This window comes from Diaporthe batatas (assembly GCF_019321695.1).
Source record: "Diaporthe batatas strain CRI 302-4 chromosome Unknown Contig00014, whole genome shotgun sequence".
Taxonomy (NCBI): Eukaryota; Fungi; Ascomycota; class Sordariomycetes; order Diaporthales; family Diaporthaceae; genus Diaporthe; species Diaporthe batatas.
This window is the reverse complement of record NW_025408561.1, coordinates 599,702-624,901: the sequence shown is the minus strand read 5'-3', so window position 1 is coordinate 624,901 and position 25,200 is coordinate 599,702. Positions and strand designations below refer to the sequence as shown.

Below are 25,200 nucleotides of genomic sequence, written 5' to 3'. Positions count from 1 at the left end.
TAGACCCTTGCGAAAGAATACCTAGGTAATTATCAGGTAGCCTAAAGTTTTCCCGGTTCACGTCCAAAGAGGGAGACAAGGCAGAGGGGCAAATTACCAATCCACGGTCAACAAATTATCCGGAACCATACTTTTACTTGTACCGGGTTACAACATTTCTCTTTAAACCAACAAAGAACATACTTACTGCTAAATTACAACCCGTCAAGCAGCCTGCTATGAACCTTGTTCGCACTTTGAATACCATCACGGGCACCACATAGAGGTGCTGAGACACAGATCGCGTGTGTATTAATTAAGAAACGGTATTTTATGAAAGGCTACTGCCCGGCATCGATATTTATTCATCAGTTCCAGTTTCATATACCTAGGTACCCAAATTAGTCCACCATATTGTGGCATGAATGAATGTCTCGTCCATCACAGAACTATCACTCTCATTATCGTGAATCTCGGAGTCTGTGAAGGCCGACTTCCATACCACTAAAGAGAAACTATTTTTTGAAAATCATGAAAACTATAGCAAGGCTTTCTAATAGAAGCATAGCATTCTTCATAGATGGAGCGGACCTTGATGCCGGCACTGATAAGCCTCGACACGACCCAGACAAGGCACACGGAACCATCTGCCATGTGCATGACTTGCCAACAAGAGGAAGCTAATATCCAAATAGATTCTAGCCTCAAGAAATACAGTGAAATAGTTGTTCTCAGCTGACATGTTCGATGTGAGCACCATCATGCGCGTGCTTGTCCGAGATAGAGCCTGCAACGGATTTTGCCGACGTATCGACTGCGAATTGGTCCACTGTGGTATACTTGAACTTGCGTGCAGGGACGTGATTGTCAAACATTAAATCAATCTCTCCAAAAGTGCGTCCTTTTGTCTCGGGCAGGCGAAACCAGCACCAGATGTTGCAGAGCAAGTTAGTGCCGGCGTAGAACAAACCGGCTTTAGCGCCCCAGTTCCAGGCTTTAAACTCGATATTAGCGAATTGCCTAAATATTCTGACTGGACCGTTGAATATACTCACCAGTCGCAGAAATCATGCGTGGAGTAACTGAGTTGCTGAAAATGCCGGTGACATTGTAAACAAAACGGCCGATGGTGATGGTCTTGTATCTCAGGCGTCCGGAGGGTGTCTCGGCGACGATAGGGTAGCAGACTGGACCTATAGTCGTCATGTTTGCCAGCGTAGACATTACGAGCAGAATTCCGATAGCAAGCTGGGACTGTTGGCTGGTGTAGAAGCCAAGTCCACCTATGGCAACAAGACAGAAGAACATGAAAGTCATTCCCCCCATCTAATGGTGACGTTAGCCCTGCTACCTAGGTACGGATCCTGAACCTTTGCATTCCAGGACATTTCAGAACAAGAAAGACGGGAGGTTGTGACAGATGGATGAGAAGTGGGGCTTACGTATAAGGTGGCCCTTCCTAGGCGAGGCATGAGCAGCCAGCAGATCGCACCCCCAACAATGTAACATGCCGACAGCGAGATATTGAGGTCAAAGGCCTGGACCTCATTGAACCCAGCTGCTTCGAGAAAAACTACCGAAAAGCCCAGAACGGCGTTGCCGCAGAGGATCTGAGCAGCCCAAACAACGCAATTGATTTCTGTGCGTCGCAGGTTGGTCCCTTTGAAGCAGTCGGCAAAGCTTGCATTTTCTGTCTCGGCCTTCTCCAGCTCGGTCGTGTATGTGATGTATGCCAAGTTGTACTCGACCTGCTGATGCCGGCCAGGAGTGTCCTGGCGCAGCTTCGTGAGTGCCTGACGGGCCTCTTCCATCTTGCCACGGCGTACACAGTTCCAGGGCGACTCTGGCGCGAGGTACGCAGCAATGAACAATGGGATCGGCCAGACCCACTGCAGTGCAAATGGTAGCCTCCATCCAAGGTCACCTTCGACGTTGACGACGGCCCGAACCACACCTGAGGAAAGCAGGATGCCACCGCCCCAGCACATGCAGACATAGGCGGTGACGTAAGGGCGGAGAATGGTGGGGACGACTTCAGACGCATACGAGGTCGAAAGTGTTTGGAAGACACCCCAGGGAATTCCGCAGATGAATTCCCCAAAAGCGAGGACGGATAGGGACGGGGCAAAAAACGGTATGACTGTTACCAGACAGGGCGTGTTAATCTTCTGATTGATAGGACGAAGAAAGTACTCGGCTCCAGAATACCACCAGATGACAAAGATGGGATACTTGGGTATCGTGTAGGGACGAGAGCGGTACATACAGATGGCGGCCAGCATCCATACCATGAAGGTCATCATAGTCCGACGACACCCAAATTTGTCCTGTGCGTAGGTATTGATGGCCAAGCCGACAAGTTGTCCAATCACAGCCGAATTAGAAAGAACTGATTGCCATTGCGCCGTGATGACTTTAGTGTCGGTCGCTGCGTCGTAAGTACCGAAACGATTCTGGAACTGAGTCTGTCCGTAGAAAGAGTTGATCTGAAATGAGGATGATATCAGTCACCAACTCCTTCCCGACTGTCCTTGCTTCCCAGTATCACTGAGATATACTAACAATCACCAGATCGTAGCCTTCCATAACCAGACTGGTCGACAATATCATGGCCCAGAAGCATGCTTTCTTATACTTCTTAATCGCTTCCTTGATGGTGAGCTGCCTGTCAGCAGAATCGGCCTCTTGGGCTTGGCGTATCAGGTCATGAGTATGCTCCGAGTTGAAGCCTAGGACTCTGATCTCGTCTTTGGTTGGTACGACAACCTTTTCTTTCGCCATATTGACAGCCTCCCACAGGTTCCAGGGTTGATAGTATATGATGCGTTGGGCAGATGCTTAGGTAGACACAAATGGATTGATTTGAGGTACCATTACATTGGACACAACTGGTTGCTCAGAGGAAGCCTGCGTTGATTACAGCTCGAGGGGCCCTAGCCAATGTGTTATACGGAACGGTTCGCGTGCCTGAAAATATGCCGTCTCTTAAGACCGTAGACTACGCAGTCACCCCACAAATGATCCCGAAGCGCCTCACGGAACAGGGCTATTTGAGAGTGCCTCTATTTGGCTAGAACAACTTGAACAGTAAGTCCCTCAAGCCATACCCAATGGGATGCAACCGTGGCCCCCTTTGCTTTCAACGGGGAGAGTGAAGGCTAGGATTGGGACGGGTTTGGCCCAGCCCGAGAGTAAAGATTGTATTGATGTGTCTCTGGGGGGAGAAAGCCTCCATACTGGTCGCTAAGAATGTGCCTCCTTGAAAACACCCCGCCTAGCCCCAATCGCTCCTTCCTGGTACTACAAGAGCCAGGGATCGCCTCGCATCAGGTGAGACCTAACACAACGTCGGGCTCGGGTGGGGGTGGGGGTGGGGATGGTACTACTCCGTCGGCGGCGGAGGTGGTGCCAGCAGAAGCGGGCCAACCAGCGCTGGACCATCGACCTAACAAGGCTGTTTTTAGTGTGGCGCTAAAGGAAAATAGAGGGCGCGGAGATGCCGGGGCTCATGTTGTTCGGGGTTGCGGCGGGCTGGCTGGAGGAGCACTCGTTGAGGACGAATGGTACAAAGCTGAGCCGCGATGGGAATCACCGCAAAACAGAGGTGCTATGCTGTGCACATGCAATCACGGGCAGCAAAGAGGACGTTCCGTTTTGGAATTTCTTGGATTCTCTACTCTGTAATGTATTTATTTGAGTACTAAGATGTGAGTATGAAGGCGCCATGTATGTCCTTGGATGTATACGGAATAGAAGCGAAAATAGCTCCCTCGGGAAATTTCGCATCTTACAAGACACATATTAGTGTGGTTTCGCTTCTATTCCATATATGTCCGAGGACATACATGGCGCCTTCATACGGTGGTAAGATGTTGCTTTACCTAGGTATATTTGGCCAATGGTGAGGACTATACAGGTGTTAGGATAGATCGGCCTGATTGGGATACTGTTTAAATACTCAAGTCTTTCCGGATGTAACTGATTGCTTGTTGTCTCTTCTGATATCTACGCCATCGGAATGCCTTCAGGTGGTACTGGTTGCAACCTTTCCTCCAAGCTCGGCCCCACTTGTACCCACTGTGAGTTCTGACTGCAAAAGTCGACAAGACGTGTGAGAATATTCAGGTATTGATCTCTGATGGGCCATCTATCCAGAGTGGCCAGCAGCTTGCGCCCTTCCTTCAGCATTCGAAGTGGCCCATTAGCGGAGGTGATATTACCCACTCCCATGATGGTAGCCGTCATGGACCTGCCTCGCTTAATGAAAATTTGCACGAGCTCGTCGTCGCATGGACGATCAAGTCGGATCGAGGAGATGTCGTCGACATCACAGTCCTCATCCTCGCGCTGAGGATAGACGATGTTCCCATTCGAGCCGCGCAACACTTGCTGCGGAGGACAAAGACTGCCGTACGCCCACACAACGAGTGTCACTAGGAACACTTTGGTCGGTTCATAGAATGCATCCAGGGAATACCGTCTGACGTGCCAGAAAAATACACCGCAGTGCACGAGCGCGAGGCGTGCCTTGAACTGGTCCTCCGTGATCCACTTCCGCACCTGTTGGCACTCCGCACGGATTCGTTGTGCAGAGTCGCTATGACTTATGTTCTCTGACACTAGCAGGTCCGCCAATTTACGTATCGATTCGTAAGGTGCGAGGAGAACAACCCTGGCGAAATGCAGATGGAGGACGGTCGCTGTCTCAGTCCCAGCTTTGGCGATATCGCTGTTTGCGATCCAGTGGAGCACGTCCAAGCAATCACACGCTGCGTTCCTCCACTGGTTGTAAAGGGGAATCTGTGGTAACCAGACTGGACCGGTGAGATCTTGTGACTCGGCGTCTCCTTTTCGAGACGAGGGCGTCCAGCGAAGTAAAGATCGGTTGAGTAATGTGCCGACGTCCCAAGTCTGACAATACAGTCCGTTGATCAGAAGGATCCGTGCGAAGTCTCCGGTGTTTTTCAGGAGTCGCTTTTCCACATATAGTATCTTCAATGCCTTCTCTAGAGTCGGCTGCTTAACGGAAGCCTGCACTTCAGCTCCTCCAGCCTCCCAGATATCTTCGGTGCATGGCAAAAGAATGTCCGCGAATTTCAGCAGCAGGCTCGACTGTGTATCGAAATGGTACCGAGACATGCTTTCAAGCATCCAGACTGCATGGCAGAGTCTTCGCACACCCTCGGATAGTAGCCAGACCCCTCGATCCTGGAACCCGACTTTTTCCTGTAATATGGCGGAGTGATGCTGATGCAATGACCTATACTCGTTGACCAGGCTTTCGAGTGATACCAATCTGTGTCTGTCCAGCCGTTTCGAGCCGCAATACGCCAAGCCAATATAGTTGAGGAGTTTCGATTGGACCAAACCCAGTGATTCTAAGGTCAAAGGTTCCATCGTGAAGATTGCCCCTTGTTGTCGCAAGACCCGCCAAAGGAATTCATGAAGAGCAATGGCGAGTTCTGTGTCTCCCGCATCTAAATACTGACTCCCAATGGCTGCCATAGCCAGCTTGATAACCCAGTATGAGGCGTTGCCATTTTCATGCTCAAAATGAACCAGTGGGAGAACTTTGGGATCAAAGCGCTGTCTGTACAGCGTGAGAAGCGTTGTGAAGGCAGAAATAGTTGGAAGCTCAGTAGAAATGAACGGCCTGTCATTAACGTGACCATTGGCTGTCAAGCAGTGATCCTGAAATGCTTGGAGCATCGTACAGTACTGCTCAGGGCTCATCGGCCTCACCGAGGTGTTTAAGTGCTCTCCCGGATCGTCTGGTATACGGGTCAGCAAAAGGTTGAAGCCATCCGGTTCTGGTGCCTTCAGCACAAATTCCGAAGTGGTGCCTGAGGGCTCCCTGGGGTCTCCCTCGCCAAATATCCGGTTGGCGTACCGCCCATTTCGCGGTTGCCTGGCTCCTTTGTTGTCCACATAGAACGTTGCAGGAGTTTGAGTGTCGTGAGAATCCGAGAGACCCCCTGTGATTGAAATCGTCCGGTTGGAGACAGTTTGCATTATTTGGCTTCCAGATAGGGTTTGATCAGGCACGCTGCTGACGTCGGTAAGTGAGCTCCAGTAAGGCTCGTGTGAACTCATTTGGTTATAATCGAATTCGGCCAGGTCAAATTCCATTGATGGTGAAACCCAGTTCAAGGTAGATATCATATATGTGTTGCTCTCTTCAAGTTGCGGTGTCAAATCGACAGGTTGAGCATGCGGCTGGATGAAAGTGTTCGGTTGCGTGCGTTGCGCTAGTGACATGATCATTGCTGAACTGTGCTGCTGTGACTCAGTCGTCAGATTTGACTGCATGCCGTCACTACGCGGGCCGTTGTATTGATTATGCTCGTATGCAGCTGGAGCTTCCCCTTCTGAAAGACCGTCGCGAGGTTCAATGCCCTCGGGGACTGTGCAGGTCAGCGACCTCTGTCGGCATCTGATGCATGGTGGCGAGCCACTGCATTTGACGCGAGAGGCGGCACATCTTGTACACGCGCGGAACCTTCGTAATGGTACGTGGTGGCGATGGACATTTTGATGCTATAACGAGTCAACTATAGTGGTAACGTAAAAGGAAAAGAACCTTGGAATGCTACTGACGCGATCGAGAGCGTCTCTGTACTCATTTAGCATCAGCAAGGGTTTTCCTCGTTAAAACATAACACGATCAGGTAGTGGGAGAGCGTACTTTCGGCTAAATCTCCTGCCACAGACATTGCAGACACGATTCCTTTCTTTGGTATGCGTCGCCTCATGTCGCTTTAGGTGCTCGACCCGGTCGAATTGCCGCGAGCATATAGGGCAGGCTTGTGGTAAGGAAGATGGGGTTCGAGACGAACTGTCCATTATCACGAGAGGGAAAACAGAGACAAGGCAACTAACTATCCTCAATACATCAATTGCAGTCAAGTCGGCGCTACCTTCTATGTAAGGGGGAAGGTTTGAGGGGATTACGAAAGGAAGGCTAAGGTCCTAAAGTACCCTAGGGTGGGTGGGTAAATAAGCTATACTAGATGACGTAGGAAGCCAGTTAGGGGCCCTAGTTATCCACACACATACACTTAATACATCCATCTATAAACTAAGGCTATAAATCCATACCTAGGTAGCATTCCTAATGAAGAATAAATTTCAACTGCTAGTAACTCGTTATGTGAGCATTTAAATCTTATAGTTCGGTGTTTTAACGTTAAGGGGTTCGGAGCTTTATTATTAAGCTTCTCCGCGCCCTAAAAGCGGACCCGAGCGTGTTAGTACCGTGTGTTAAAGATAATTATTACTTTAGAATTAAACTAGTATAGTAGTTATTAATTTACTTCTAATCTCTCTCTTTATATATATAATATAAAGATTATTTTTATAAATAATTATTTTATAAATTAATAAATATTTAAAGCTTTTAAGCTAGTATTAAATAGTATATAACGGCGGTAATAACGACTTTTAAATCCTAGTATACCTATAATAAGCATAGTGGTCATTTAAAATTAATTTATATAATTTATACTATCTTAGAATTTTAAGATTAAGATTTAGTAGAGTGAGATCAATGTGACTTTACACATTAAGAAAACCCTCTATATCCATTCTATAACCCATTGCAATGGATTCTTTTAAGCGTCATGCACAAGTGGGCTCATCATATTGATTTGCTGGTCATATTGCTACAACATTAGGGACAAGGGTAACATCACTGGTAGTGTACTAGCCATACCATCCTTTTACTACTAGGCACCACTTTTCAGTTATCTCACAAGTCCCAAACAAACAATGTTGTTATTCCTGAAGGTTGTCTGATACCTGCCTTTCTGTACTCTGATTCTCTATATCGCACTACCAGTCCCCAGCAAGTGAAATATTGGGCACTGGGACGCTCTCCACACGGAATACACTTGTCAGCTCTCTCACTTTGTCCAAAGCATCCTCCAACCAATATCCCTGGTCATCTTTCACGTCAGATCGACCAATGCGCTCGGGTTCCAACGAGCGCCAAAGTAGCTTGCGATTCGGCGATGGCTCGAGGACGACTTGTGATCTGTGATCCAGGGCCGGCGAGATGAGTGACAACCGGGTATGGAAGACATTCGCGGGTATGGCCACTATATACCTCGTGGAGCTCCACCCACACTTCTGGTAGAGCTCTCTCATCATGTTATCAATGGGGCTCATCATGGCTGGTTCAGAATGCCGTACTATGTCGTTGACAGCCATCTGAGGTGGAAACCATTCGCCGAGAAGGGTCAGGTGGAGATATCTGAGATGTGGGAGAGCTCTCGGTAGTTGATCGAGCAGCGACGAGAACCTACGCCAGCCTTCAAACCGCGGCTCAGCTGAGATGTCTTGGTCTGTGACTGGTGGTCGTGCCACCTGACCCAGGTCCCAACACATCTCGACTGAGTGGACGATAGATAGAGCCTCTGTGGGCAAGAGGCGAGGGAGATGTTGGATGAGTGTCATGCCGGAGAAATGGAAACGGTTTGTAGAATACAGAATATCAATCCCTTCAGTATACCTATAAGTATGCATAGACGAATGAGTCAGCTATCCTGAATGAACCTGGGGCGGACCAGACACCACTGGCATGGGCTTGAGGCCAGCCTGCACGGGTGGGGAAAGGGTACCTACGCCTCTCGACAAGACAGGAGCCATCCCATAACGCCCAGAAAACACCTTGATATATCCCAGATCTCACCAGGTGGCCTATCACAAGACTGAGGTCGCCTGCGGAGACACGAGTCCGTGGCGGGATGACTAGGCAAATCTTTCGAACGCTCCAGGAAATCCACCGGATCTCGGTGGCATACGCAGCTATAATACCTCCAGGCGCGGGGTTGCCTGGAGTCGCGCGAGGGCGGATGCTCGTTATATAAGATATCAACTCCGCCAGCGTGCATTGTCGTTCTGCGGGACCTGGCCCGCAGCGGCCGGTCGTACCTTAAGTCTATGTGAACGGCTCGTTCGCCGAACGCCTCGATTAGAATAATCCTGCGCAGGTCCGAAGGTAGACGCTCGAAGAAGATGCCATTATGTGAAGATGCAACTGTTGTGAGTATCTCTTGTGTGGTCGTGTTCTCGCCTGATGAAGGTGATGGCGGCAGAAATGGCAAAGGAGGTATCGACTCGGTGCCATGGCCCTCTTGCCAGAATTGACGCTGCGCCCAGCTTAAGATTGAATTCCACATTATGCCAAAGTGCGGTAAATGTTGTCTTGAAAGCCCAACGGCGCGGTATTTACTCTTTGTGTCGACAACAGGTACAGCATGCCGAGACTGAGAGTCGCTAGGAAGTCTGACCGGACGTGTCAGCTGCTGGGCATCCGAGTCACCTACCTGATTGGAGATTAATACCCGGGGGTCAGACCGTCGGTTACCCCCTACGCCTCCTGGCGTAGGGGGTGCCAAAACCCCCGCACAGCTAAAACATAGAGTTAATTTTACTGCCTTGGGCTATCTGCTGCTTCTGCAGGTAAGCTTACTGCCGTGATGCCCTGTAGGGGGCAAACTTTAGAAACACCTGGGTCTCCGGCAGGCAGCGGTACGGAGCACTTCGAGGCCGATTGCAAGAACTGATAGCGTTGATGGAAGGGTTGGCGTGCATTCTCCTTGTGTTCGAGGTGGGGACGAGCTCTGAGTACTTAGTACCTGAGTATGTAAAGCACAATCAAAGCTGCACAGCATTCCTTGCAGTCATTTGCAGGTGTTTCAAACATTGTACCAGTGTAGCCCAAGAAGGGTGCTTGTTGTCTATACAGCCCCCAACCCCCCTTCTTGGTCATGATAACATCCCGACCCAGTCGGAGTCAAGAACAACTAACTGACAGTAGCAGGAGTGCATCAGGCAGGCCCTGAGCTGAAACGAAAGGCCCAACATGCCAGCCGCGGAGAGGATTTGCCAATACCTGTGTGCGTAACCATAGCCAATCTCGGATCAGGGGTCGGATCCTTCTCGCCAACTGAGTGATCGATCCCCGTGCCTAAAGCCCTTCCAGTCCCAGCACACGAGCATGTGCAATACCTCTTCAAACAATTTCGATTTCCTCTGAGAGGGTGCAACCGCCAGTGCTGGTCCCGGCCCCGCACTGCTAATCCCCCATAATGGCTTCCTCGACAGTGCCTGGAGTTACGACTGTGTATATGACACGGCCAATTCTTGGCCCGCTCACGACCGTTTTCACAGCGCCGCCAGAATGCACCTTCGCCGCGGTCCGCGGCACAGCTCCCAACATCGGCTTCAGAGCGCAGACATGCAATGGCAATGGATTGGCCGATGAATCCACTTGTTGGCCGGAGACCGTCGCTCCTGCACCATCACCCATAACACCTTTCCATGGCTGGGGCTTCTACTCGCCTGGGTTATCGTGTCCGGCCGGGCACACAACTGCTTGTGAAGCTACACAAGGCCAATTTGCAGGCTGGGCAACGCAGTATGCACTGGGGGAGGGAGAAACGGCAGTTGGCTGTTGTCCGACGTACGTATTGGCCGCGAGCTCTATGCCCGAAAGGCCGAGCGTGATGTTAACCCACATATAAAGAGAACGGAAATTCGCGTACCTAAAATCGAAAGGTGTATACCCAACTGTAACTAAGTAGTGCCTATATATATATATAAATTTATTTTAATTAGGGTTTATTATAGTAATTAATAAGGTTATTATATATAATTATTATTTAGTAATATTTTTTTATTAATTTATAAAAGTAAGGTAGAAAATTATATAAATTATATACTTTATAGTTAAATTTAGTAATATTTTAAGTATAATTTATATTTAATTATATATATATTTTAATTTTTAGTTATATATTTTTATTATTGTTAGTAATATTATTTATAGTTAGGTTTACTTATAGTAATTAGTTAATAGTCCTTTATATTCTATATATTACTTTTAACTATTAATAGAGTACTTAAAAATATATTTAAAGGAGTAAATTATTATTTTAATTAGTAATTTACTTATTTTATAAGCCTTATTATTAGCTATTAGTTTTATTAAATAGTTACTTATTAAGTATTATTACTATAAGTATTTTTAGTTTAAGGACTATAGGGTTAAGTTATTTTATTTTTAAACTAAATTTATTTATTAAAGAAAGGTTATTATTATTTTTATTTTATTATTTAATTTACTTTTAAGTTAGTAGTTATTAACTTTATCTTTTATTTATTACAGTTATTATTTAACTTTTATTTTATTTTAAAATATTTATTTTATTAATTATAAATATAGTTATTTTATAAAGGTATTCTTTAATTAATCTAATTTATTTTAATAAGTAAATTATAAATAAAGGGTTTTTAATTAATAAATTATAATTAAACTAAAAGAATTTATATATATTAACTTTTTAAAGGGTTATTTAACTTTTTTATTAATAATTTAATTAATATAAATTAAGCTATATTATATAAATATAAAATAAATATAAATTAATTATAAATAGGTACCTTATAAAATTTTACTTTTAAGTATTTATAAGGTATATTTTTAGTATTTAAGAGAAGATTTAAAGTTATTTATAAAATCTATATTAAAAGGTTTTTAATTATTTTTATTTATTAAATTTTTAAAGAAAAATATTTTTAATATACTTTTTTAATTAAAAGTTATAAGTAATATTTTTAAAGCTTTATAAATAGTTTTAATAAAGTAGAGAATATTTTTATTTTATAGTTTAAATAGATTTTAAGCTTTTAATATATACTTTCTATTAAAAATATTATATATAAATTAAAGTTAAAAACTTTATAAATTTTATAAGTTATTTATTTAACTATAACCTTTCTTTTTATTTATATAATAGGTTTTTAAATACTAAATTATTACTTATTAATTTAAAAACTCTTTTTATAGGTAGTATTAAGTTAAATTAACGACTTAATAATTAGTTAAATACTTTATAAACTTAAATAAATTAAATAAAGTTTAATAAATATAGAGAATTTTATTTAGGATTTTTAATAAGATTATTATTTTATTTTTATTAAAATATTAAATAAGGCTATATTTTTATTTTTATTTTTAAATTCTTTTATTATTAACTTTCTTTTTTATACTTTATAAATTTAATATTTTTATTATTTCTTTTAATATTAAAATAATATTTATATTAATATAAAGAATATAAAATTAATAATAAATATAAAAATATATATTTAATAATATTAATTAAAATAGTATTATAATTAATAATAATAATCTTTAAATTTATAGTTTTATATTTTATTAATAATAATTTAATTTATTTTAAAACTATTAAAAGTTTATTTTTTTATTATTAATAATATTTTAAAATAAAGATAAGTTTTTTTATATATATTATAATTATACTTTAAAAATATAATATTTTTATTATTAATTATATAAATATAATTAAAAAGAAATACTATAAAAATATTACTTTTAAATTTATATAATTTATTATTTTTATATTAAAAATATTAATAATATTTTTTTATTTTAAATTTAATAATATTAATAATTTTATTTTTAAAGTTAATTTAATATTATTTATATTAATATATAAATATTTTAGCTTTCTTTCCTTTATTTTATTAGTTAAAACTTTATTATATTAGATTTTAATATTATTATAAAATATTTTTATTAAAGTATAAATTTAAGTTTTTAACTTTATTATAAAAGGTTATATATAGTTTAGGAAAGGAATTTATATTAATTTAATATTAATTTAATTTAACTTTATTTTATTTTAAATATTACTTAAAGTTTATAATAAATATACTTCCTTTTAAATTATAAACCTTTATTTATTTATTATAATTTTAATTATATAAATAAATCCTTATTAAATATAGTTAACTTTAATTATAATATTATTATAAGTAGTTAAAATTAAAAATTATTATATATTATAATTATAAATTAAAACTTTTAATATAACTTTAAATTATAAAAATTATTAATTAATTAATTAACTTTATAATTTTATTTAATTTAACTTTAAACTTTTATAAATATTATATTTATTATTAAAAACTTTAAGAATATAAAAGATTAAAAATATTAAAAGGTAGTAATTATTAATAATAATATTATAATTTTAATTATAATAATCTACTTATTATTATAGTTTAAGTTTAAAGTAATTAAATACTTATATTATTAATTATAATACTTAAAAAATAATATTTAAATAAATATAATAAAAATTTAATTTTTAATTAATAGTTTTTAATATTTAAATAGTTAATTTAACTTATAATAGTATAATAGTTAGAGAGTATAATTAGGTAGGAAGAGAATTTATTATAGGGTATAATAGAGGGGATATAAAAAAATACTTTTTAGGTAGTATAATAAAATAAAATAAAGTCTTTTAATTAGTTGGGGTACTATTTAGTTATAGTTAGGTATGTGCCTTCTGATTTTAGGTATGTGAATTTCCGTTCTCTATATAAAGTGGCTTCAGTTGTGCGAAGTTCGGAAGTTTCTAGACTTGCGTCTCGACCGCCTTTGAGCCGGTACTAACGGCCAGTTGCTCTGGAGGCAGCTTCGTCTCGTCAAACTATGGAACGTTTCCGATCCCCTACACGAGCACTAACGCCCAGAATACGTCAACAGCAACATTGTCCAGCCTTCTCATCGCGGCACCCATGATCCAAATCAATTGGAGGAGCCAGGATCGGATGGACGCAGCTCAGAGCCCCCCTAACCCCACGGCTTCCAGATGGAGTTCGGCTCCAGCTTCAAGCAGCAGCTCTATTTCAGCAGGAGCCTTGGCTGGGGCTGTCATCGCTGGAGTCGTGGTCCTCTTCGCTATAGCAATGACAATCTTCACCCTCAGAAGGCGCAGCAGGGCACGTGCTCATAACCATGCGCAGCCGACGAGCCACACGATGATGTTCTCAAAACAGCACAACCAGGAGGAGGCCGTGCCAAGCGCGTCGGAGCTGTCATCAGGTTATGTCCCTCCTGAGATGCCCGCGTACCGCCCTCCCGCCGAGTTGCCGGGCTCACTACACGGGCCTCATGTGGCACAGCGCCATTCTTAGCAGCCGGTACTTCTTGGTCGTTCTTGGTGACGGAGGACTTGTCTATAGATAATGGCAGAAGCCTTGGATATTCTCGAGGCTGCACGATGGGGATGAATATTACTGAGTCGGGCTTTTTGTAACTCTAACCCGCAACCTTCTATGGAATAGCAATCGTTGGTTGATTCTCACAGTTGCCGCTGTGCCCGTTTAGTTGAAGACTACCGTCTTCGTGATGTTGAGGAACACCCTCCTCTCAGCGACCCATTTCACCGCAGCCGCTAGAACCTGGCTTTCAACATTGGAGCCTTCCTCGACTAGATCCTTCGGGCTCATGCTGTGGTCGACGCGGGCCACACGCTGCTCGATGATGGGGCCCTCGTCCAGGTCGGCCGTGACGAAATGTGCCGTCGCACCGATGATCTTGACGCCGCGCTCGTAGGCCTGGTGGTATGGCTTGGCTCCCTTGAAGGATGGCAGGAAGCTGTGGTGGATGTTGATGATCTTCCCGCTCATGGCCGCGCACAGCATAGGTGACAAGACCTGCATGTAGCGGGCCAGGACGACCAGCTCAATGTTGTGCTTGCGCACCAGCTCGAGTATCTGGCCCTCCTGCTGCGACTTGGTGTCCTTGGTGACGGGGAGGTGGTGGAACTCGATGCCGTAGCTCCTGGCCAGGGACTCGAACTCGGGGTGGTTCGACACGATGACGGGGACCTCGATCCGCAGCTGGCCCGTCTTGGCCCGGAACAGCAGGTCGTTGAGGCAGTGCCCGATCTTGGACACCATGATGAGCACGCGGGTCTTTTGCGCCACGGGCCGGATCTCGTAGTCCATCTGAAGCTCGGCGGCCAAGGCTTGGAAGGGCGCAGTGAGGGTGTCTACCGACGGCGTGGGCCCAAAGTGGACGCGCATGAAGAACTTGTTGGAGACGGGGTCGGAGAACTGCTGGAGGTCTATGATGTTGACATTGTTGGCGGCGAAGACGCCGGTGACTGAGTGGACGATGCCCGGCTTGTCCGGACAGGACAGGGTGAGGATATAATCATCGCCTTGCGAGGCTGCCATGGTGGGCGACTGGTGTCGGCTGGAAGGTGGTGTTGAAGTTGGCCAGGTCCAGGTCGTCCGTCACTCACGCTGCTACAACAGCCACAGGCTCGTAATCGAAGGTGTATGTATGTGTATATACCTAGGTATGCGTCTGTTCTTCTATGACAATTGCTTGCGGCTCCCGGGTCCCTAGTCGACGTTGCTGTCGGTCGATTCCAAAATGCTACGGCACCGGTCGACCGGTCGGCTTGGTGGCACGAGTCGCTCGCAGAATTTGAATGGGCCGTGTCTGTTTGGTGGATTTTATGGGGTCTCCCCTGTGCGTGGAAGAAGGCCCGCCCACGCTGCTCTGTCATTTGCGGAGCAGACTCTTCCGCTAGAAGATTTTTGTCGGTCCGTCATCGGCATCAACATTAAGGTCCGGGTCTTCCACTGTTTGATGTCAGAAGCCCACCATCCGGATCTATACTCATTACGGAGCAGACAGCACTTGAGGTGTTTGCAATAGGTAGTTGTTAGTCTTGGCCCTCCGATTCACCGCCGACACCCCTGCTGCCTTCCTATTAGCTGTCCATTGGAAGATGCTCGTCCACGGGGCGCCTACCACAGCAAATGGGCATGGTGAAACCATTGCACTTGGCCTCTTTTGTGTTGGCCAATTCTGAGGATCAGAGCCAAGGTCCCACAATAGTGTTGCTCATTTCACAAGTGTAATGTGAAAACTTTGCCATTCTTGAACGCCATCAAAGGCTGGACAAACTGCTCTGTGCTCATCACTGTATTCTGTAGGTGCATCTTCTTCCTCGGGCATATTTGCAATCTGTTTGGGCCCAGACTCCTGGCAGATGCAACCCAGAAGGTGCATTGCATCCCAGCCCTGGTAACTGTTATAGAACATTGCATTTGTCATTTTCTGCCCATCTATGGTCTGTGGGTGATTACCATCTTGAGTAATAAGTAGTCTTCATCGTTGAACCTTCTCTGATCCCCAGACTTTTGGCCAAATCAAATTGGGTCTCTCTCATTAATACAACTCATACTGGCGTCTCAGAGCCAACTGAACTTAGCACGTCATGATAGAAACATCTGAACGGATGATCTCTTGACACAGCTAGTTCTGATCAACTTCATTGGATTTGGGGCCTAAGCCAGATTTTTACTTTGAACTTCCCTTTGTACTTGATCTGGAGGAGCCGCTCTTGGTGCTTGCTGGGTTGGACTTGATGGCAGTGGTGCTGGCATTCCGGTCGGCACCTCCCATATTTTGCAGGGAGATGCTGCTTCCCTTCTTCTTTCCCTGGCTCTTGCCCTGGTACGGATTTTGATCGGTCGCACTCTTGCTCCCTTTGCCCCCTCCCAGCTTTGTTGGATAACTGGGCATGTTGATGGTATCTTCTTTTGTGGTGTCTCGGAGTGGTAAATGTTGTGTTGTGAGTCTGCTGTCTTTCGCCGTGGCTCATCTCCCGTTGGAGCTGAGGCTTTCCGATGCTTGCCTGGGTGGAATCCCAAGTTTGCTCGTCTTGGTTGGACGCATGTGCTATCTCAGGTGGGTCTTGGCTTTTCTTTCTTTCTTGCTTGCTGCGGGATAAATGGAAAAGGAGGGTTTGATATTGCCTGTATTCACATGTATTTATATCTGTAATTTTTTCTGTGGCCATGAAGCGCACTTTGCTGCTGGTCACTGGCCCGCCTACATCATCCATATAACACAAATTGCGGCTGACGGTGTGACTGCCCCAAAGTATTCATATTTTTACATCTCCATGACAAACCTTAATCAAGTGCTCAGAAATATTTTCATGTCACAGTGCCTTAGAGAAAAGACAATTGTCCCAACCCCTTGCCTCTGCCAGTGGTAGGTTGAATGGAGCCACATCGGGAGATTTCCAACAACACTGTTGTCTACATCAGTCACAATGCATAGTAAGTCAGGTTGAGATACGGAATTGTGCTAGTGAAGCATTGCTAATCAACATTTGAAGCATTTGGGCAAACGTTTTGGCATCTCGCACACATATCTAGGTACTTGGGTACCCCTATGGCTCAGCGAGGCAGAAGCAGACAGAACATTTGAAGTTAATTGAGTATATCTATACATAAACACGCTTGCTCCTGTCGCAGACTTACCATGAGCTCCCCGAATGTTAAGCACGGCATTTCTATCCCGAGCCTGAAGGTACGACGAGCTGGATAGAGCAACCTTGGAAGGCCACGAGAAGCAACTTCCCACCACATGCAACAAGGAATGCCGAAAGGGGCAAAACACAAGTACGTGAATAATGTGCTAACTTTTCTCTGGTTTCGCCCCTTTTAAACCCCACCAAAGAGCCTTGGTCGGGTGGAATTTACAGGGTGTTTATTTAGCGGTTGAGGGTTTGGCCTGTCTGGCCTGGAGTTACCCGACTTCACTCTGTGACGTCCAACTCCTCGTAGTACCTGTAGATCCCCTGGCTGTACTTTTGACGCCTGTCACTTGCCATGTATTCCTTGATGTTAGGCCGCTCTTTTACAGCGTCGTACAGAGCGAAGACGTCTTTGTAGTCGCCAGAATCTGCCAGTTTCTTGACGGCCTTGGGAAACATGAACTTGAGGCCGTCCAGGCACTGCCAGTGAACAATGGTCAGGTGGAAAAACTTCCCAACAATGCGGCCTCAAACCAAATTCATAAAAGACTTACATGGAACAGCACTAGGTCGGCATAGGTCAGCTTTCCACCGTACAGCCATGGGCCATCTCCGCTCGCCTTGCCCTTAAGTACACGCTCGAAGTAGCCGATGAACTTGGGAAGGCGGTTAGCGACGAAATCCTTGGTCTTCCTCAGGGACTCTTCCTTCTGATCTTCGTAGTAAAGGCCGGTGGCGATGGGGTGGTGGCAGTCATGCGGCTCGTTGCTGAGGCCATCTAACGCAGTGAGGGCGAGCTCGTTGACGATGAACAAGCCGTCCTCGTCATCGTCGCCAGGCTTGGGGGCAAGGCCCAGCTTTGGACCAAGGTAGAGCAGGATGTTGGGGGTCTGGCTGATGGTGAGGTCACCATGCTTCAGGATAGGTGGTGCCAGGGGGGGAGGGCTGGTGTCGTCTCCTGTGTTGCTGGAATCGATCTGGGCCAGCACCTCGTTGACGCCGTCCTTGATGTGTGCGGTGTCTGTGTATGAGGCTCCAGCTTCCTCGAGGGCGAGGCGCACGTGCTCGCCTCGGCCGGGGATTCCGGGCCAGTAGACGAGGTGGTAGGGGACGTCCTTGGAGGACCTTTGGCGCTTGGCGGCGGGGGTGGACATGGCGACCTAGGTGGTGTTTGGAGAGGAAGAGAGTGGTCTGGGAGATGGTTGATGCAAGTGTGAGTGTTGAACGGGTTGGGGATATGGTGTTGCCGTGGAATGAATGGGCTGACATGAATTGAGGGCAGGACGAGACGCATCACGAGAGGTGCGGGGAGCTCGTTACGTCAGACGCTTGTCAGGACCATTCGGCAGACATACCTAGGAACCTGAGTACCTAGGCATGTATATACTGTAGGCTTAATAGAGTCCTGTGCTGTATAGCCTATACTGCTGGTTACATACTGCATGCAGGCAGCATCTGAAGCTCCACCAGGAATACCACACGCACCACTCGACTATTCGTCATGGTGTTTTGTTGCCCCCAAACCGCACCTGCCACAATCTCATCGGCTACTGCTCTGGGCCCTGAACCCAAGGAGGTGATGGGACTGGCCCGTGCCGAGCGGGAAACGGGGACAGGGGCGGGGCGGGGGCTGATAAGATCCGGTGACGTGAGCAGGGGTCTTGGCGCTACGGCAGGTGCAGATGCGAGCTGCAGGGTGCCCGTCCATCTGCAAGGCACCTTGCGATTGCGATGACGGCAGACGGCAGACGGTTGAACTGCCCCGTCTCGTCAGCCCGTCAGCCCTTCTTCAGGTTCCTCCTTCGCAGACGGATCGGCCCAGGCGTTCTTGATCACATGAGTCGCCAGATCGCCTCAGCTGCATCTCCCCAGCTGCATCTCCCCCATCCCCAGTAGGTGATCAAGTCCTGGCTGGTTGTCGTCCTGTGTGACACACCATGAAACCAAAACGGCATAGGGTGGAGGCACACCTGACGCAGTGCCAACCCTCTGCCACCCACCCGCACCGACTTGGGCAGGTCCACGGCTGTCACGGCTGATCTTGCATCCTCCGACGAGCGAGATGCCACTTTGTCCAGGTGTGCGAAGCGTCATTGCCCAGGACCAATAGCTCCCCCACTAGTGTAGGGCCGTCTCTGGCGTCCTGGACTTGACCTTGTGGGGGCCATCAGCCAGAATAGCAGCTCACGGGCTGCACGCCTCCAGCCTCCAGCCTGCTGCCTGCTGCCTGCTGCCTCCTGCTCGCTCCTGGCTCATGGCAGGGCTCCTGCATGCCATGGCTCGTCATGGTCACAAGGCTTGGGAGGCAGGCAGACTACAGATATCAAGTGCCAGGCCCCCCCCCCCCATTCTCTATTAACCCACCTGATCCGATAGCCACCATCAACTCTTGACTACTCGCTACCGTCTGGGTACCTACCTACGACTTCACTCGCCTCCTGCTCTACTGACCTGCCATCCACACGTGAACAAGCATCAGCCTCAGCCTCTGCCTCCCGGAACAGTCACCTCCTACACACACACACACATCCACATACTTGCCACTTGCCTCGACCTCTATATATCAGTAGACAGACAGCCTTTGCGGGCTCCCACTCCGCCCACTATGGAGACCCTACGATATTCCACCTCGACCTTTAGCGCCGACAAAATGCAGCACAAGACACGTCGCCAGAGCAAGTTCCCAGATGTTGAGGCCAGCCTGCAGGCCTCGACCCCTTCCAACTTCAAGACCTTCCGCCCTGTGCAACCAAGGCGGCTGGTCTCCGACCCCGTCGCGAATATCTTGTCCTATCTAGGCCCGCGCAACCCTTGGCCCCAGCCTGTTTCCAAGGACGACGAGTTATGGTTGTTCGACAACACTGCCTTCCCTGTGACAAAGAAAGAGAAGGGCGGGAAAGAGGTCCACACATGGAACGCAGAATTCGTTGCCGCTGTCTTCTCCCAGGACCCCTCATGCACCGTCAGCGACGTCGTCGTGCAGATTGCCGACAAGATTGGCCTAGCCGATGACGACGAGGCCAAAAGGACCATCGAGGAGAGGTTGCGCCCGTTCCTCATGGACATACAGCCTGGGAAGCAGGTCTTGGCTCTGCATGGGGGCGAGACCCACCTCAAGTTCAGCTCGGGGAGTAGGAACGGCATAAGCACCGACGTCAAAGCCATTCCGGCCGCACCAGCAGGCATGGTCGTTCCAACCACAGCCCAGGTGCCAGAGGGTGTAACGGGGTTATTGCAGAGCAAGACCTTCTTCTCCGACCCAGACGGCTGGGCCGTGATATCAGGTGTGTACACTCCGAGACTCCAGCTCTTCATGCATTCGCTAATTTAGTGTGCGTAGACGTCGACGACACCATCAAGATCACACAGACGAGTGACCCCATCGGCATCTTACGGAGCACATTCGTGAACAAGCCAGAGCCTGTTGCTGGCATGCCTGAGCTATACAAGTTCATCCAGTCCGAGATTACCTCGGCGTCACCTTGGTTCTATTTGTCCGCGTCACCATACAATCTCTATCCGTTCTTGCGCGAGTTCCGAGATGCCTACTACCCCCAGGGCCAATTACTGCTGCGAGATGCCTCTTGGATGAGCATACCCGGCCTGCTTTCCAACCTGACGCTCGGCACCGAGGGCTACAAGGTGGATCGCATGAAGAAACTCCACGGCTGGCTTCCCAAGAAGAAGATGCTCTGCATCGGCGACAGCACCCAGAGTGACCCCGAGGCATACGGAGAGATTTACCGCGCGCATCCAGAGTGGGTCAAGGCAATTTTCATCAGGAAGGTGACGGACATTGCTGCCATTGGGATCGAGGAGAAGAACAAGGACGAGCGGTTCCAGGCTGCCTTCAAGGACGTGCCGACAACGGTCTGGCGCGTGTTTTCAGAACCTGACGAGTTGTATGATGTTATCAGAGAGCTCGTCGCTGCCAAGGACTCATAGGAACCAGTTCGTGGCGACGTTGTGACCAAGGAGCATAGAAGGATTACGCTGCGTCGCCTTCGGAGAAGCACCTTTACTCGGGGTCGATGATTGTTTGTTGATCACCCGGCTCCTCCTCTCCCACTTTCGCCTGCCTTGATGCGCTGCTGGGCGCGGCACTTAGTACATATATATATACCCTTAGCGACTTTTGCTCATCGAAGAAGAACAGAGCACTTAGCTAGAAATTTTTATAATATTAGGATGTCTTGCTGATTCCGGGTATACAATCCTTGTTTGTGTACATTTCTTACGGCGAAGTCTCGAATGGTTGATTTTGGTCGTGTGATGCACACTAAGTCGTCTTCAGACTGTGAATTCGAGCCCAGAACCGACACATCTTGTCAGGCCGTGAATCGTAGGTTTTGGGACAAGTAGTACGTCCCTGAAATCTTCAAAGTCACACTGTCACAAAGGGAGTATTCTGAAACAACTCCCCCCCCCCCCCGCGTTTTTCTTTAATACTTGTCACGGGCGACTCAGACACTACTGGGCTTTCCAAGAAACCGACGGGTGATTATGTTGCGTTACTCAACCTTCTTAAACGAGCTAGCAAAGGCACCTACCTACCAGTACATTTTGTGCCGCCGTCGATCGTTTATGTCTCATCGGGACCAGCCTATTAAATATTATCAGGGTCTTGATCAACGGTCATATGCATGAACGGACGGCTTAACGTCAAGAGGATACCTAGGAAGGACACTGTGATTGGCTTGGTATTAACAAAGAGACTGTTCAGGCCATGCATGACTCAGAAAGCTTTGAATCAATTGCTTTGTTTCTCGCTTTCGAGCTGATTCAGCTACGTAGATACCTACATATGTAGGTATGCTCGCCTAGCGGCAAACCTCACATGGTAAACTCTCTTGGTCGATTGTGAAGTTACACAGGCTCGCTATTTGTCAGTCTTAAGAGGTCTTCCTGAGAGTCAGCATAAGCAGGTCTTACTACTATCGCTGTAATCCACATAATATGCGAATCTCAAATGTCGTGCCTATAGGTACAAATGAACCTTGGAAATATGTATTCTGGATATCTACATACGAATATTATCCCATATCTCAAATGCCCACGTCGTGTTTTACCGCCTACTCAGCTCTCACAGTCGAGGCGAATCAGCTGCATTGCCGGAAGTACCCCCATCCTACTTGGATATTATGACTATTTAAACGGTCTTGGGTGCAAAGCCCAGGCGGGGGGTGGAGGAGCCGTCAAAGACCACCAGGGCAGCCTTGAGGGCGACGTCACCAAAGATGTTGATGCCGATTCCGGAGCTGCTCTGGATGCCGCCGAAGCAGGTGGAGCTACCGGTGGAGACGGCGCCGTAGTTGATGACCTTGCCGGGAATGGTGATGCGGGCAGAGCCGACGCCAAAGGTGAAGGAAGGCGGGGTGGCGCTGCAGGGGAACACGTAGCCGCCGTACGTGTTGCTGTTCTGGGAGCCGGAGATCTGCTTGTAGTAGGCGCTCACGATGGAGGTGGGCAGGTACAGCAGGGTCGTGCCGGTGTCAGCGATGCCGTCGATCGAGGTCGACACGAAGGAGGCTGAGCCCACGGAGTATCCGGTGGAGACAAACTCCCAGAAGCCCTGACGCGTGCTGACCGAGGTGTAGGTGATGGACCCGGTGTGCGCGCTGTCGTCAATGAAGCCGAAGTTGTATGTACCGGCTATAATGACATGTTAGGCGTCAAATTGTTCGTGCTTTTGGGCTTATATTTCTTTGAGTTTGGAGGTGAAAAAAGGTAGACCACTTACCAGCATGGTACTTCAGATCGGCGGTGAAGACTGGGGAGTCCAGGCTCGCCTTGGCGTTGTCGAAGAAGGTCTTCTGCTGGGTTGGGGAGACAGTGTTCAGACTGCTGAAGGCGAGACCGAGGAGACCATCAATCTCGGCCTCGGAAGTGAACGAACTCGACACAGTGGTTGCGACCTCGACGGCCTGGTTGGCCACCGACAGGCCACCAACGGCGACCGTGTCAGTGTAAACCTTCCCGCTCGAGGATGAGCCATCGCCATACGTGATGCTCCAGCTGGCGCCGCTCAGGGACTTGGCGGTGCTGCTCTTGGAGGGGTCGTAGACGGCCTGGCCCTTGACCTGGCTGGAAGGCGTAGAGGTAGAGAAAACCCACAGATCAGAGGAGCCAGTATCGAAGTCCAGGTTCAGGGTCTGAGGCGGCGTGCCGATCTGCACGGGGGTCACGTAGGCATCGTCAAACGAGTCGATGGGCGTGGCGCTGGCAGAGCCGGTGGCACGACCCTCGAGACCAAGCTCGGCGGTGATGTTGGCAACAGCAGCCTCGAGCCAGTCAGGCACGGGCTTGCCATACTTCAGGTACGTCTTCTTGACCGACAGAGCGCCATTGAACTTGTAGTTGGGGTTGGGGACCTGCTTGAAGGAGGCCTTGCCCGGGCCCAGGTTGTCCGGGGTGTTGGACGGGGTTCCGATGTGAAGGCCGGAGGGGGCGCTCACGGCAGAGCTGGCGAGAGCTGCTGCCACCAGGGCTGTCTTGACGCTGGGTGCCATTGTGGTGTTGAGAAGACGGCGGTGGGGTGTCAAGTGGGGGATGTCAAGAGGCAGGAGGGTCACAACCAAGGCGGGACAAGACAATACCAAGACAAGACAAGCACTGAGGCCAAGAGACTAGGACCAACGATGGTGAGGGCCAAGGAGCAGATGCAGAGGGCTGGAGTTCAAGGCTGGCTTCCAAGAGATCAGCCGGCTTGGCCTGCATCTTTATATCTGTGGGAGTGGTGTCTGCTTCCCCTCCTGGACCACTTTGGCCACTCAACAACACAACACCATACGACACCGCACGGCACGTAGTCCGTACACACAACCGGCTGGCCTGCCATGTCGGACCGGGGGGTGGAGGCTGCTATGCCAAGTCGGGACTCCTCCATGTTGTGTTGCAACCTCTCTTCTCGCCAGGCCAGGGGCGATAAGGCCTTGGCGATGTTGCCATATCTCGTGATATAGCTAGTCCTCGGCAGTGCAACCAAACACATGCTGCCTACCTGCCACGATAGGGCCTTGTCCGTCCAGCCAGCCTGCCAGCCAGCCAGCCTCTCAGCCTGCACGCCGGCACCAGGACCCCAGGTAACCAGGTAACCAGGCCCTGCAGGCCAAGAAGGCGCACGTCTGAGAAGGCAGGCAGGAGGAGGCACAGGATGACCCACTTGGTCGGCCGGCCGAGGGCGAGGGCGTAATGGGGCCCCTCCAATGATGAGCCGATCCGTGGACGACGATCATTGAGGAGGCAGACAGGCAGATTGGCAGAATGCAGGCATCACGACCAAATCAAAAACCAGATGACAGGCGTCAAGGGGGGGTCGGTGCATGAGGGGATGGGCCTCCCCCCTCCCCCCACCCCCCACACACTCCCGGAGACCCTCTGTTGATCTGGAGCTTCCTGACCGGTAGTTGGGGGAAATCGATAGACACATCCACCTAGCCGCCCAGCCGCCCAGCCAGACAGCCAGACAGCCAGACAGAGCTCGAGCCGGCGTTTGCAGATCTGGGATCGACGCTGTGCTGCACTAGCTGACTAGCAGACTTGGAGGGGAGGCGGGCAGCTGGCGGGGCCAGGGGGGCCAAGAGGGCAGGAGGGGAGTGCACGGGAGGAGGCTCTCGAGTCGAGTGCGAGGCAGCTTGTGCGAGGTTGCGGAGGTGTGTACCAAGGTACCTAGGTATGTATTGACAGATGCCCCAGAGGACCTTCTGGATCAGGTCTAGCCCGTATTTCGTGCTCTGTCGACCTCAACGAGCCTCTCATTGTCGTCAACCCCCGTTCATTTCCAGCTGGCTGGCTGGCAGCCAGTCAAGATCTGGTTCACAGGACCGAACCTGGGAAAACCTGGAACCTTGGGGTGTACCTAGGTACCTAGGTACCTAGATAGTTGCCAAGGCTGAGAGCACAGAAGGGGACCCGTCCAGAAGCCACCTTCCAGAACAGGAATCTGGAGCGGGTGGCATGTTATTGGCGGTTGGGGAGGGGTCGAAATTGGCTGATTGGGTCCGTGTATGCGGCCGAATATCAAGTACTGCTCAACTGCTCTGCTGCTCTGCTGCTC

The 25,200-nt window shown here is 48.0% G+C and overlaps 7 protein-coding genes across 7 annotated transcripts; 1 reads left to right on the top strand and 6 right to left on the bottom strand.

Annotated features, from left to right (window-relative positions):
- Positions 1-710: 710 nt before the first annotated feature.
- On the bottom strand, positions 711-2,760 carry KVR01_010814 (uncharacterized protein; the record flags this gene model as incomplete). The annotated part of the gene is made up of 4 exons (XM_044787478.1): positions 711-973; positions 1,035-1,305; positions 1,422-2,465; positions 2,542-2,760. 4 exons carry the CDS (start codon positions 2,758-2,760, stop codon positions 711-713), a joined length of 1,797 nt encoding a protein of 598 aa, XP_044639961.1.
- Positions 2,761-3,967: 1,207 nt separating this feature from the next.
- Positions 3,968-5,118, bottom strand: KVR01_010777 (uncharacterized protein; the record flags this gene model as incomplete). The annotated part of the gene is made up of 1 exon (XM_044791446.1): positions 3,968-5,118. The coding sequence occupies one exon, from the start codon at positions 5,116-5,118 to the stop codon at positions 3,985-3,987; it is 1,134 nt and encodes a 377-aa protein (XP_044639924.1). The 3' UTR covers positions 3,968-3,984.
- A 2,691-nt stretch (positions 5,119-7,809) lies between these two features.
- Positions 7,810-9,751, bottom strand: KVR01_011139 (uncharacterized protein; the record flags this gene model as incomplete). Its single annotated transcript, XM_044792453.1, has 3 exons — positions 7,810-8,321; positions 8,544-8,597; positions 9,691-9,751. The coding sequence occupies 3 exons, from the start codon at positions 9,749-9,751 to the stop codon at positions 7,810-7,812; spliced, it is 627 nt and encodes a 208-aa protein (XP_044640286.1).
- A 3,619-nt stretch (positions 9,752-13,370) lies between these two features.
- Positions 13,371-15,364, bottom strand: KVR01_011047 (uncharacterized protein). The gene has a single exon (XM_044786766.1). It carries the CDS (start codon positions 15,037-15,039, stop codon positions 14,182-14,184), a length of 858 nt encoding a protein of 285 aa, XP_044640194.1. The 5' UTR covers positions 15,040-15,364; the 3' UTR covers positions 13,371-14,181.
- A 1,715-nt stretch (positions 15,365-17,079) lies between these two features.
- Positions 17,080-18,637, bottom strand: KVR01_011079 (uncharacterized protein). Its single transcript, XM_044785450.1, has 2 exons — positions 17,699-18,637; positions 17,080-17,624 (listed from the first exon to the last, which is right to left on the bottom strand). Exons 1-2 carry the CDS (start codon positions 18,296-18,298, stop codon positions 17,427-17,429), a joined length of 798 nt encoding a protein of 265 aa, XP_044640226.1. The 5' UTR covers positions 18,299-18,637; the 3' UTR covers positions 17,080-17,426.
- Positions 18,638-18,966: 329 nt separating this feature from the next.
- Positions 18,967-21,344, top strand: KVR01_011076 (uncharacterized protein). The gene is made up of 2 exons (XM_044785561.1): positions 18,967-20,428; positions 20,485-21,344. The coding sequence occupies exons 1-2, from the start codon at positions 19,750-19,752 to the stop codon at positions 21,087-21,089; spliced, it is 1,284 nt and encodes a 427-aa protein (XP_044640223.1). The 5' UTR covers positions 18,967-19,749; the 3' UTR covers positions 21,090-21,344.
- Positions 21,345-22,129: 785 nt separating this feature from the next.
- Positions 22,130-24,846, bottom strand: KVR01_011056 (uncharacterized protein). Its single transcript, XM_044789834.1, has 2 exons — positions 22,885-24,846; positions 22,130-22,796 (listed from the first exon to the last, which is right to left on the bottom strand). The coding sequence occupies exons 1-2, from the start codon at positions 23,651-23,653 to the stop codon at positions 22,294-22,296; spliced, it is 1,272 nt and encodes a 423-aa protein (XP_044640203.1). The 5' UTR covers positions 23,654-24,846; the 3' UTR covers positions 22,130-22,293.
- Positions 24,847-25,200: the final 354 nt, after the last annotated feature.